Source organism: Silene latifolia, chromosome Y (genome assembly GCF_048544455.1).
Source record: "Silene latifolia isolate original U9 population chromosome Y, ASM4854445v1, whole genome shotgun sequence".
NCBI lineage: Eukaryota > Viridiplantae > Streptophyta > Magnoliopsida > Caryophyllales > Caryophyllaceae > Silene > Silene latifolia.
The window spans coordinates 302841822-302855408 of record NC_133538.1 but is presented as its reverse complement, the minus strand read 5'-3'; the positions used below and the strand labels follow the sequence as shown (position 1 = coordinate 302855408).

The 13587-nt window shown below is 38.2% G+C and overlaps 1 protein-coding gene across 1 annotated transcript; it reads right to left on the bottom strand.

Moving 5' to 3' along the window:
- Positions 1-8805: 8805 nt before the first annotated feature.
- Positions 8806-12264, bottom strand: LOC141631058 (uncharacterized). Its single transcript, XM_074443779.1, has 6 exons — positions 11801-12264; positions 11568-11710; positions 10652-11248; positions 9984-10519; positions 9487-9894; positions 8806-9384 (listed from the first exon to the last, which is right to left on the bottom strand). The coding sequence occupies exons 1-6, from the start codon at positions 12262-12264 to the stop codon at positions 8806-8808; spliced, it is 2727 nt and encodes a 908-aa protein (XP_074299880.1).
- Positions 12265-13587: the final 1323 nt, after the last annotated feature.

Below are 13587 nucleotides of genomic sequence, written 5' to 3'. Positions count from 1 at the left end.
TTCCGAAAATCAAAAATAGGAGGATGAATCCTCTTATTTTTAGATGTTTCCTTAATGTATAAAAATGTGTATCTTTTTATAAATTGTCAATTAAATTGATATGTATTAATAAGACTACACACAACGGCTTGCAGTCGATTTATTAATACCGTTCTATCAACATTTATACTGACAATATTGTATAATATATACATTAACTATAAATATCGCATATTTATAATTAGCTTATTAAATATAACCAATTACATTTAATTACGAATTAACATATTAATTCGTCCAAGCTTAACATTATATACATTGATTAAATATAACATATTATATTCAATTTACGAATTGTGATTAATTCGTCTCAAATAATATTATTTAATCGGCATTAAATAATCGTCTCATCAACACGTTGACTAACTGTTTAGTCATATAAGGCATCAATGTGATTACATTTCCATAACCACATCTCTCAAACACATCCTTTAGGTGTGACTTTTAGGGACCAGTTGATCACCGCCATCAGTATGATAATAACGTCAAACTTTCTAGCAAGCCAACCGTTATTAAGTAATCATTAATCAACAGATAAAATACGAAGTATACCCTTGTGAACCTATAAGAGATTGATAAATGTTATCACACTAATTTGTGGAGGACACAAGCTCCAACAAACTCCCACTTGTCCTCACAAGTGTATGTGCGATAACCAATTCTCATATCCTAAAATTTCTCCCACTCAATGTAAAACAATTTGCAAAATCTGTATTCACAAAGGTCGTATTTTACAAGTGATCTGTATCAAGAGTGGTTTCCCCGACTAGAGAGTAACTTAACTGATAAACGAATCATCATTCGAGCATGGCCATGCATTTTAGTTACAACTCCTCGAGTGGCCCTGAGAAATAACTATACCTGGTAAGGGTTGGATATTTTCCTCAACTCGAATCCTGCAGATGTAAGCACATCATGAAATGACCCAGAAAAAATCTACTTAGCCTCCAGTTATGGCAGACCGTGAGAAAGAAACCAAAGTCACCCAAAAACTGCCTTAATCTCAAGAGACAGTCGATAGTCAAAAGAATCGACTCTAGGAACACAATGGATGTCCTATCCACGACCTGGCACCGAATGTTTTTAAACATTTAGGACTTCATTACGTTGTCACAAAAATTTGTCCTACGAGGTATCGTTATAATCTCGTATCTGTGATCGATCAGTCAACCGTTTGACTTATGGCTCGTTGAACCCACCATCAATCGACTGCACAATATAATAGCCAGAGTTATCAGCTCATTAAGGCGATTACGGACCAAACAAAATATAATGTAATTCAGTTCACTTTGTGGCGTTCAATGTTGTCAGTACAATCCACATGAAAAACAAAATATTATAAAACGATGAAGTTATAAATAGTATATGAAAAAGATAATGTATCAAATCCATAATCAAGTACTACAACTCAGGAACACGTTTAATTCCCATGGAAATAACGTGCCCTTCATGCTTATCAAAATTCAACGGTTTAGTGAGAGGGTCCGCGATGTTATCATCCGAAGCTATCTTGTCAATCACTATCTCTTCTTGCTCCACGTAATCACGGATCAGGTGAGCTTTCTGATGTACATGTCTAGATTTGTTGCTAGACTTTGTCTCTTTAGCCTAGAAGATGGCACCTCTATAGTCACAATAGATGGTGATCGGGTCATTCGAACTAGGAACTATCGTAACTCCTTGTAAGAATTGACGCATCCATATCGCTTCCTTAGCTGCTTCCGAAGCGGCATAGTACTCGGATTCAGTGGTAGAATCTGCTACAACACTCTGTTTGGAACTCCTCCAGCTGACCGCAGCACCATTAAGAGTGAAGACGAACCCGGACTGAGATTTTGAGTCATCTCGATCCGTTTGGAAGCTAGCATCTGCGTAACCGATTGCGCATAGCTTAGTATCGCCTCCATAAGTCAATACCCTATCTTTAGTCCTTCGTAGGTACTTGAGGATATTTTTAACAGCTATCCAGTGTGTTTCACCTGGATTCTTTTGGTACCGACTCGTCATACTCAATGCATATGCCACGTCTGGACGTGTGCATATCATGGTATACATGATTGATCCTATTGCAGATGCATAAGGAACACGACTCATGCGCTCAATCCCTTCAGGCGTCGTGGGTGACTTAGACTTGCTCAACTGCATCCCAGACGTCATTGGAAGGTTCCCCTTCTTGGAGTTGGTCATGCTGAACTTCTCAAGAATCTTATCCAAATAAGACTCCTGACTATGTGATAACGTCCGTCGTGATCTATCTCGGTAGATACGGATTCCCAAAATGTGTTGTGCCTCACCCAGATCTTTCATCTGGAAATGGTTCTTCAACCATTCTTTAACCGAAGATAGGAGAGGAATGTCATTTCCAATCAAGAGTATGTCATCGACATACAATATCAAGAATACAATCTTGCTCCCACTCGACTTGATATATAAGCATGGTTCCTCGACCGATCGAGTGAAACCATACTCTTTTATCACCTGGTCGAAACGATGATTCCAACTCCGAGAAGCTTGCTTAAGTCCATAAATGGAACGCTTAAGCTTACATACTTTCTTAGGATGTTCAGGATCTATGAAACCTTCGGGTTGCCCCATGTACAACTCTTCCTCCAAATAACCGTTTAAGAAGGCGGTTTTCACATCCATTTGCCAAATTTCATAGTCATGAAATACGGCAATCGCTAAGATTATCCGAATGGAACGTATCATGACTACAGGTGCAAAAATCTCATCATAATGCAATCCGTGCACTTGAGTGAAACCTTTTGCCACTAGCCGTGCCTTATAGGTATCTGGTTGTGCGTCTACAGAACGCTTTATTTTGTAAAGCCATTTGCAATGTAGAGGTTTTACCTTATTAGGTAAATCAACTAGATCTCATACGTCATTCTCATACATGGAGTCCATCTCGGATTGCATGGCTTCGAGCCATAGCTTTGATACAGAACAGGCCATAGCACCTTTATAGGTAGCGGGTTCATTACTCTCTAGGAGCAAAACGTCATTCTCCTCTTACCATACCAATGTATCTGTCCGGAGGATTAGAGACTCTACCCGACCTCCTAGGTTCCTCAGGAATGTTAACCGTATCATCAGTTGGAGGAACAACTTCCTCCATCTGTTCCTCGGTTGTTGGTTCTGGAATCTTCGACAGCTCGAAAGTTCTATTACTTGTCTTGTTCTCGAGAAATTCTTTCTCTAAGAACGTGGCACTAGCCGCAACAAAAACTCGATGTTCGGTAGGCGAATAGAAGTAATGACCAAATGTTCCTTTTGGATAACCTATAAAGTATGTCTTGACCGATCGTGGGCCGAGTTTATCCTCGTGTCTCTACTTGACATAAGCCTCACAGCCCCAAACCCAAATAAAGGACAAGTTAGGGATCGTTCCCTTCCATATTTCATATGGAGTCTTTTCGACAACTTTAGTCGGACTTCGGTTAAGTATAAGAGCAGCTGACAAAAGAGCAAAACCCCATAATGAATCCGGCACTACCGTGTGACTCATCATAGATCGAACTATATCAAGTAAGGTTCGATTTCTCCATTCGGACACACCATTTAATTGAGGTGTTCCAGGTGGAGTTAACTGTAAAACGATTCCACAGCTTTTAAGGTGTTGATCAAACTCATTTGAAAGATATTCGCTACCCCGATCTGAACGGAGTGCTTTAACCTTTCTACCCAGTTGGTTCTCAACCCTGCTCTGGTATTCCTTGAATTTCTCAAAGGACTCACTTTTATGCTTCATCAAGTAGACATATCCGTATCTACTCAAATCGTCCGTGAAAGTGATAAAATATCTATAGCCATCTCTAGCGGTAATTGACATAGGTCCACAAACATCAGTATGTATAAGTCCTAATAGGTCACTAGCGCGCATTCCAACACCTTTGAAGGAAATTCGAGTCATTTTGCCAATGAGACATGATTCACACGTGCCATATGTAGAAAATTCGAATGCGGGAATGGTCCCATTATCGACGAGTTTCTTTACGCGTTTCTCATTTATGTGTCCCATTCGACAATGCCATAGATAGGTTTGATCTTTGTCACCAACCTTTAATTTCTTATTATTCACGTGTAATACTTCCGTGGTTTGATCTAAGATGTAAATTCCATTCATGGAAACCGCTTTGCCATAAATCATTTCATTGAAAGAGAAAATACAGCTATTATCCTTTATTAAAAATGAAAATCCGTCTTTATCAAGTACGGAAACTGAAATAATGTTCTTAGACAAACTGGGTACATAGTAACAATTAATTAAAAATAACTCAAAACCACTAGGGAGTTGAATTACATATGTTCCCTTCGAGACAACAGCAACTCTAGCTCCATTCCCGACTCGCAGGTCCACATCACCCTTTCCGAGAGGTGTGATGTTTCTTAGGCCCTGCAAATGATTACACAGATGAGAACCACAACCAGTATCAAGTACCCAAGTTCCAAAACTTCCATGGTTAATCTCAATCATATGAATATAAGATGACATACCAACAGGAACGACGCGGCCTACTTTAATGTCCTCACGGTACACGGGACAGTTCCTCCTCCAATGTCCAGTATTGTGACAATGGTGGCACTCAATGTCACCGCCCTTGCTCTTTGCCTTGCCCTGTGAGCCATTAGTCTCACCAGGCCCACTCTTACCGTTTCCTGGCTTCTTGAATTTTGGCTTACCTACAGCTAGGTCGCCTGGAGTTTTGCCCTTACCTTTACCCTTGTTGGAAATCGTGAGAACATCCTGCTTCATGCTCCCACTCAATTTCATATCCCTCTCGGTCTGTACGAGAAGGGAGTGTAGCTCATGAGGACTCTTTTTCAAGTCATTCATGTAGTAGTTCGCCCTGAAAAGGGAAAAACCATCGTGAAGAGAATGAAGCATTCGGTCAATGACAATGCTCTCACTGATTTTGCAATCAAGTGCCTCCAATTTCTCGACATTCTCAGTCATGTTAAGAATGTGTGGGCTAACCGGTTGGCCCTTTTGGAGTTTCGCATCAAAGAAGCGACAGGTATGCTCATAAGTAACGATCCTCGGTGCTTTTGAGAACTCGTTAGTGAGCGTGGTGAAAATCTTGTTCGCACTTTGGGTAATGAAGCGTCTCTGCAAATTGGTTTCCATTGCAAAGATGAGTACATTCTTTATCGCACTCGCTTCCATAACGAAATCACTATAAGCAAGTGACTCGTTAACTCCCGCATTGGGGCTTGGGTTTACCGGTATTGGCTCAGTTAAGTACTTGAGCTTACCGTCAGCAATGGCAGCATTCCGTAGTGCTGCCTCCCAGTCCACAAAGTTGGACCCATCATTCTTCAGTCGCGTGTACTGATTCATGTTGTCCGTAAAAACTTCCAGCCAGGACTCGCGTCCAAGTGAGGCACTTGGCATTGGGATTTCGTTATTTCCAGCCATTTGTTGCAACAGTAAAATAAACGTGTTCTACACTGCGAAAAGAAAAATAAATAATAAACATGTGCATCGATTTTAATTTAAGTCTAATGTAATAATGTTATAATGCGAAGACTCATGCATTTATACAATTGACCTTCCTCAAGAATTATATAAATGATCCCAAGACTCAATTATCTGTAAATTGATAAGCCAACCTTTTGGCTAATTCTACTGTTAGAATTCTTGGTCGATAAATTTCTGTAAATTCTATCTTTAGTCCATCATAATCACGAGAAACTCTTCGAACTATAATGTTGAGATAAACTAAGTCAACACAAACTACTTACCCAACGTAGAAGGGGTCATATTATGCCTATCGACGAAGAAGGGATTCATAGTTGTTTGCCCTTATAAAGACTAATCTCAATTTCCGTTTTAGAGGAAGATCCCATCAACTTTGTTTTAATTCATTTTAAGTGAACTAATATCTAGCATGCATGAATGAATAAACTAAGGTGATGGCTTAATAAACATGTGATATCTGTATGTCTATAAAAACTAACATACAACCTATATGTGTCAATTTTCATGCATTTTAGTAGGTGGTTTGGTTTTAGGCGGAAAATGATGCATTAACTAGCATGTGAATGAAAAGCAATAAGAACGAAAAACGTAAAAAAAAGTCCTAATGTGGCCTATCCTATCAAAATGAACATAAATACAACTTTGGAATCCATCCATGAACCCGAGAAGCTTGTCTTGATATTCCATCTTGATCCATGTAGCGGGAGTGAGCTTCAATCTCCATCTTTAGTCTTCTCAAAAATTAGAATTTAAAAAATACATAATAAACCTATTTACATTTCTAATTTCAAAACCGTAATAAATAAAGAAAACCAAAACGGAGATACGAGATCTCAAACTACATTAAAAATTATGTTCCCATCATTACGAAAACATAATTTGACTAAGGCCACACTAAGTATTACAAATTACAACCGATTGCAAAAATACGTAAAAAAACCATTCACCGATTCATTCCACTAAAACAAATAGCATCAACTAAAAAAAATTAACATGCAAGACATAATTCTTTAATTATGTAGATTAATTTTATCCAAACCACCTATTTCATTGATTAAATTAAGTGACAATTCCTCAATTACTCACTATAAATTTAATATTAATTCATATTAAACTTGTAATATGAATTTAATCCATCAATATTTTAAACTTCTTTAAAATAATTAGGTATCTATGAATTATGAACCGCTTCAAAATAATTAATTGGCCAAAAACAACAAAAAAAATTTTCTTTAAAATTTATCTCGGTAAAAACCGAAACAACCCAATAAAAAAGACCTTTTCTCGGTTTTACAGCTAAAACCGAATAAAACAAAAAAACAATTTTTTTTTTTTTAAATCATCAGCCGTGAACGAACTTGAAAAACAAATTTTTTTTTATATCTTTTCTCACTGGCAAAAAAAAAAACAAACCTATTTTTTTGTGTCTCGGCTGAAAAAAAAATAAAACAGCCCAATTTTTTTTTTCTTTTTCTCTTGCGGCTGGAAAACCTTAAACAAAAAAAACTCAAAATTTTTCTTTTGAAAAACAGCCGCACCCATCGATCGGAAAAACGAACAATTGTTTAAAGTTGCTATTAACAAGATTGGCATATTCAACTTTTAATTTAAATACATATTCAAACTAGATTATTCAAATTTAACCTCTTAAAAGAATATCTGAATCATGATAGAACCGAATATCATAAGTGATTTGAATTTTGTTAAATTAATTTATATGCCAAAAAACAGCAAAAACAATTCATTAATCCGACAAAACCATTTTCCATTTACATCTCGTTTTATTAAATCGAAACATCTACAAAGTATCATATTATTATCTTAACTGATTAAAACAACAATATGAAAGAATCAAATGGAAATAAAACAACAACAAAAACGAAGCAACTCGGCTAAAAAAAATTCATCTCGGCATAAAAAAAAAATTTCAGCCGAAATTTTTTTTTTTTCGAAACCCTAATAAATGTTTACATCCAATTTTATGAAAATCATCAAAATAAAATTCGTGGCCTTGCCTCTGATACCACTTGTGGGATTTATCTGTATGCATCCCTTTAACTTAAAGGATTATAACGAATTTATAAGACGATTACGAGTCATAAAACTAAATTGCATAAACAAAAGTAGAGAATGAAGAAACAACCTTCGGTCCTAGCAAAATCGGCCTAAGAACAATATAGCAATGATATTCACCTATCAGTTGCACCCAAGAGGATATGAGATATGCCCTTTACTTCTTGCTAGAATCGATCCCTAAATTTTCTGTAAAATTTTTAGGTTATTTTGTGTTTTTCTGATGAGAGGAGGCTCGGTTGAAAAAATTAGGTTAAAGAGAGTGAAAATGATCTCCCCTTTTAACCCTAATGTCACCGAAAAAGAGGAGGAAAAAAATAGAAAGTTTTTTTTTCTTTTTTTTTTCTTTCCATTCGGTTTTTCCGAAAATCAAAATAGGAGGATGAATCCTCTTATTTTTAGATGTTTCCTTAATGTATAAAAATGTGTATCTTTTTATAATTTGTCAATTAAATTGATATGTATTAATAAGACTACACACAACGGTTTGTAGTCGATTTATTAATACCGTTCTATCAACATTTATACTGACAATATTGTATAATATATACATTAACTATAAATATCGCATATTTATAATTAGCTTATTAAATATAACCAATTACATTTAATTACGAATTAACATATTAATTCGTCCAAGCTTAACATTATGTACATTGATTAAATATAACATATTATATTCAATTTACGAATTGACAGTTAATTCGTCTCAGCTAATATTATTTAATCGGCATTAAATAATCGTCTCATCAACACGTTGACTAACTGTTTAGTCATATAAGGCATCAATGTGATTACATTTCCATAACCACATCTCTCAAACACGTCCTTTAGGTGTGAGTTTTAGGGACCAGTTGATCACCGCCATCAATATGATAATAACGTCAAACTTTCTAGCAAGCCAACCGTTATTAAGTAATCGTTAATCAACTGATAAAATACGAAGTATACCCTTGTGAACCTATAAGAGATTTATAAATGTTATCACACTAATTTGTGGAGGACACAAGCTCCAACATGATGCATCTTGGAGTCTGTGAATATTTGAAGACCGAAAAAGTGAAGGTTATTCATGCCTCTTGAAGAGAAATGCTTCATGAAGAGTATTGGAGTCTCTCAAAGACCATTGACCTTTTGAAGACCTAATATCAAAGCTTGGTATTCTGCCACGTTATTTGAGAAAAACTATGTGAGTGTAAATGAGTATGGCATTACATGGTTTTGCGGAATATGAACACAACTCCAGCTCCAGCTCCGTCTTGCCTTGCAGCACCGTCGAAGTACATTTGCCATGGAGGTAAAATGTCCACGTAAAATATTTCTTCTCCCGGTAGTTCTTCTGAAAGTTCCCACTCTGCTGGGACTGGATGATCAGCGAAGAAATGTACAATAACCTGACCTTTTACTGCTTTTTGAGACACAAAAACTAAGTCATACTGTTTAAGTAACACTGTCCATTTTGCGAGTCTACCAGATAGGATAGGTAGTGAGAGTTTATACTTGATGGGGCTAGCCTTTGAGACCGCGTGTATAGTATGAGCGTACATGTAGTGTCTAAGCTTTTGAATTGCAAACACCAACGCAAGGCATATTTTTTCAATTGGGGAGTAATTCAATTCAGCTCCAACCAAGGTACGACTCAAATAGTACAGTGCCCTCTCCTTGCCTTCTTTAATTTCTTTTGCACCCATTGCCCCCAGCGAACGTTCTTTTGCGGCAATATATAGAATGAGCGGTTTTCTGGAATCGGTGCCCCCAATACTGGTGCGCTGGCCAGGTACTTCTTTATACTATCAAAAGCATGTTTGTATTTCTCATCCCACATAAATAGAGCATCCTTTTTCATAGGATAACTAAACGGTTGACAACGTCCTGTTAGGTTAGAGATGAACCATCGAATGTATGCCAAATATCCCTGCAGCCCGCGCAGCTCCTTCAACGTCTTTGGTTCTGGCATTTCGTGGATAGCTTTGATTTTTAATCTGGTTGATTTCGATACCTCTATGCCTTACCACGAACCCCAAGAACTTCCTGGATGTGACGCCGAACGCACACTTGAGTGGGTTCATATTGAGTTGACATTTTCTAAGTCTCTCAAAGACGGCCCGAATGTCTTTAACATAGTTTTCTCTTTTCTTGGACTTGACAACCACGTCGTCGACATAACACTCTATTGTTTTATGCAACATGTCATCAAAGATCTTTTGCATTGCTTGCTGATATGGTGCCCCAAAATTCTTGAGTCCAAGCGGCACAGCAAAATATCCCTTTTGGTGTGCGAAATGCCGTTGCTTCTTGATCTTGAGGTGCCATTTGTATTTGATTGTATCCAGCAGTACAATCCATGAACGGGAGTGCTTTGTGGCCAGTAGTTACATCGATCAACAACTCTAGGGAAGTCGTCCTTTGGATATGCATCATTAAGATCTCTGAAGTCGACGCATAGACGTAGTTGCCCATTTTTCTTTCTGACCGGAACAATGTTGGCTATCCAGGAAGGATATCTGACTTCACGGATAAATCTAGCCTCAATGAGCTTGTTAACCTCTTTTTCAATTTTAGGTATAAGCTCCGTCCTAAAGTGACGTTGAGATTGCTTTCTAGGACTGATTCCTTTTCTGATTGTCAATCGATGAACTGCAATTTTTGGGCTTAGTCCGGGCATTTCCTTGTAGCTCCAAGCGAAGACGTCCTTGTACTCAACCAACAATTTGTAGTATTCCTCTTCTTCCTCTTTAGTCAACAGAGCACTGACGTAGATTGGACAAGGATCTTCATCAGTTCCTAGGTTGAGTTCTTTTAAATCATCTACAGTTGATTGTACCCCATCTTCAAGTGTTTCAGGTGCCTTGTCAGTCTCTACCTCTTCGTTGTCATCGGGTATCTCTTCTCCAGTGATATGATAAGAAGTCACAATTTCCAAGTCTTTTGCATCACAGGAGTGTGAAAATGGAGGTTTATACGGTTCAATATTGTTTGAGGATAGACCAGTGAGAACTAATAATCGCCTTCGTGCTTTTAGTGGCTCATGCTAGATGATGTCCACCACTTGCAAACGCTTCATGCGGGAGAGTATTGCGCTTCTCAAGTCATCACTTATATTGACTTCTTCATCATTTTTTTCCACGGAAGTTGAGCATAGAAGAGTCTTACCATTATCATTATTGGAGGCTCCTAAACGAGTGAAGACCGTGTTTGAATGAACACCCAAACGATCACTTAATGCACCCTTCTTGCTTGTACATGGCGGAGGGGTTAACGACTTAAGTTCACTTGCTACTCGTTTATCCAGTCGAGTGAAGACAGAAAGATGATTTGTTGTAGGACTCGGTCTCCCCAGCCTGTCGAATACATATGGACGGGCTCTCTGTGCAGGTGGACTTATCTTGTCGAAGACTGAAGATGTTGATGGTCTTTTAATGTCTTCTGCTTCATTCTCCTGGGCCTCTTCCACTGTGATATGTTGTGAAGATGTAGTAGTTCTGTTCCTACGAGCACTGATCTTCACGGGTGTGGGAGACTTATAACCAAGCCAAACTTTAGTCTCTATAAAGCTTCCTTCTTGCTTGAACAACTCCTGTTGCGTTTTGTTAAGCCCATATGGTTCAACTTCTACAACTTTCCCAAGTAGAGTTGGTTTTGTAAAGTCGTAACCTGCCTTTTCATGTAGCTTGTATGTGTTGGAATGAAAGATTCCCACATTTTGATCGCTTGATGATTGGTTTTATGAACAGACTAAACCAACTGGAGGATCTCTCATAACTTTCGTTTGCTTTGAAACTGGAAGAGGAGTGGTGACTTTCACCATCCATTCTTGCTTGATCATTGGTTAGTTTACTTTTGTCTTTAAGAACTCTCTTGGGTGATGCAACGGGAGTAGATGCTTTACTAGCATTGTCTATATTTTGCTTGACATCATTTTATTTAACAGGACTCGTAACAGCATCTTCTTTGGTATTCTCTTTCAGCTTACCTCCTTTTCCAGTTGAAGAAATGGTAGTTGAAGAAATGATAGTTGGCATGAACTCACTAGAAGTACCATTTTCTTGAAAGAACTTTGCGTCAACGAAGAAAGAGTCAGCCTTACTGAAAGGCTTGGCATCTCTATTTATCTTCCTTTCACCGTCGCGATAATACTTCAAGCATTGATGGATGATTGATGCAACGACTCTATTTTAATGTTTCCACGGTCGACCTAATAATAACTTGAATGATGTCTTGGCCTCGATGACATGGAAGAGTGTTTCAGATGACAAGTCACCCATGCTAATGTTTACACGAATCATGCCAATAGCCCGCTCTCCATTTAAGTTGAAACCGCGAATTACTGTTCGACTACTGGAAAGTTCATCAACTGTGTTGCCTAGCTCTTTCATGGTTGCTTTCAGCATGAGATTGAATCCTGAGCCTCCATCTATTAAGATTATGTTAACTTTTTGTCCACGAATGTAGCTTGACACATAAAGCGGCCTATTCCGAGGCTTGGAACCATGAAGCAGATCTTCATCTGAAAAGGTTAAGGCTGCATTGCAGGAGATACATTGTATTGACTGCTCTGCAGGCTCTCCCACATCTTTCACCTTGCCAGCGTATAGTTCTGGTTTATCAAGTCCTTGGAGTATTATCGGACGCTTCTCTTTCGAAAGGTGAAAGATTTGTCTCCACCCCATATTTGCGGGAAGGGCGTCGTGAGCCTTTATAACTTCAATTTCCTTTTGAGGGTAAGATTGCAATTGTTATGATAGTACCACATCATCTGCTTCATTTTCCTTTACTTTTTCTTTATCATCATGACCTACTGCAGAGATGTTACATAGGGTAACATTGTTCAAGAAATCTCTTGGAAAGAATTCTTCTAGAGCAATATGACTCGACGGTTTTTTCTTAGGCATATTGATAGGCCAGACACATGGTTTGACAACTGTTTCCGACTTCTTCTCCCCATCAGACATGCGGGATTTCATCTTCTTTGATTGCTTTTATCGATGATGGACATGTTCGACTGCTTGCCATACTTGTTTCTTTGTCTTCTTGCGTGTGACTAAGATCCACCCTTCGTCATCATCATCTACATTCTTCTCATCTTGAGGAGCTAATCCTGCTTTTGGGGATATCGATGAAGATGGCTTTTGAAACCATATAGCAACAGGTTTAAGACTTCCGAATTGCAACATGCATACATCCCACCCACGATGCATCGTTGGCTCCTCGTGTTCCTCATGTTGCTCCAATACTACAGTAGTTTGATATGTAGCTAATGTTTTATCCAAGTCAAGGATAATCTTTCCGTCTTTGGAGAGCTAAATGATTTTCTCTTTCAGTGTTATACACTTTTCAAGGGGATGACTTACCAGTCTGTGATAGAGACAATAGTTGGGATCACTTGTCTTGTATGCCTGATCAGGTCTCTTGGACTCTGGCAGTTGTATAACATTTTTCTCTAGAAGGTCATCTAGCATTCTGGATAAGTCAGAGTCTCGGAAAGGGTACTTCTTATATTGTAACTCTTTTAATGTGGGCTTGTCCCTTTGATTGTAAGCATATGACTCCCTCTTCTTTTCATACTTAGGCTTTGATGAGATCTTAACGGGCGAGCCGCTGGTTTCGATAACGATTGCCTCCTTTCCTATTGACTTGAAGCCTTTATCTGTCTTTCTGAACTCCTTCTTTGCACTTGGCGTCTTAGAAGAGGTTGATCGAGCTTTGCCACACTCTTTTATTGTAATTTTCATGTCGTGAGCGAGCGTCGCCAATTCTGGAAAGCTTTTCGGCTTGATCCCTTTCATTATATAAAGAATATCCAAGATCATCCTGTTAATACACATTTCCACTACTGAGGATTCACTTAAGCGATCTTTGCATTGCAGACTCAATGAATGCCATCGATCGATGTAGTCGACGACAGGTTCATCCTCCCACTGTACAATGTTTGTTAGTTCGCTCATGCTGACGTTACGCCTAGTGCTATAGAACCTGTTAAGAAATTCATCTTC

Bases quoted from the DNA above. Each gene is read 5' to 3' on its own strand.
- LOC141631058 (XM_074443779.1), bottom strand. From the start codon at position 12,264: ATGGGGTGGAGACAAATCTTTCACCTTTCGAAAGAGAAGCGTCCGATA. The intron at 11,711-11,800 runs GTTATTATTAGG...CGACGGTGAAAG, and splicing joins GAGGCCAAGACATCATTCAA to GAAGATAAATAGAGATGCCA. The intron at 10,520-10,651 runs GTTTGCAAGTGG...GTGATGCAAAAG, and splicing joins AATACTCTCCCGCATGAAGC to ACTTGGAAATTGTGACTTCT.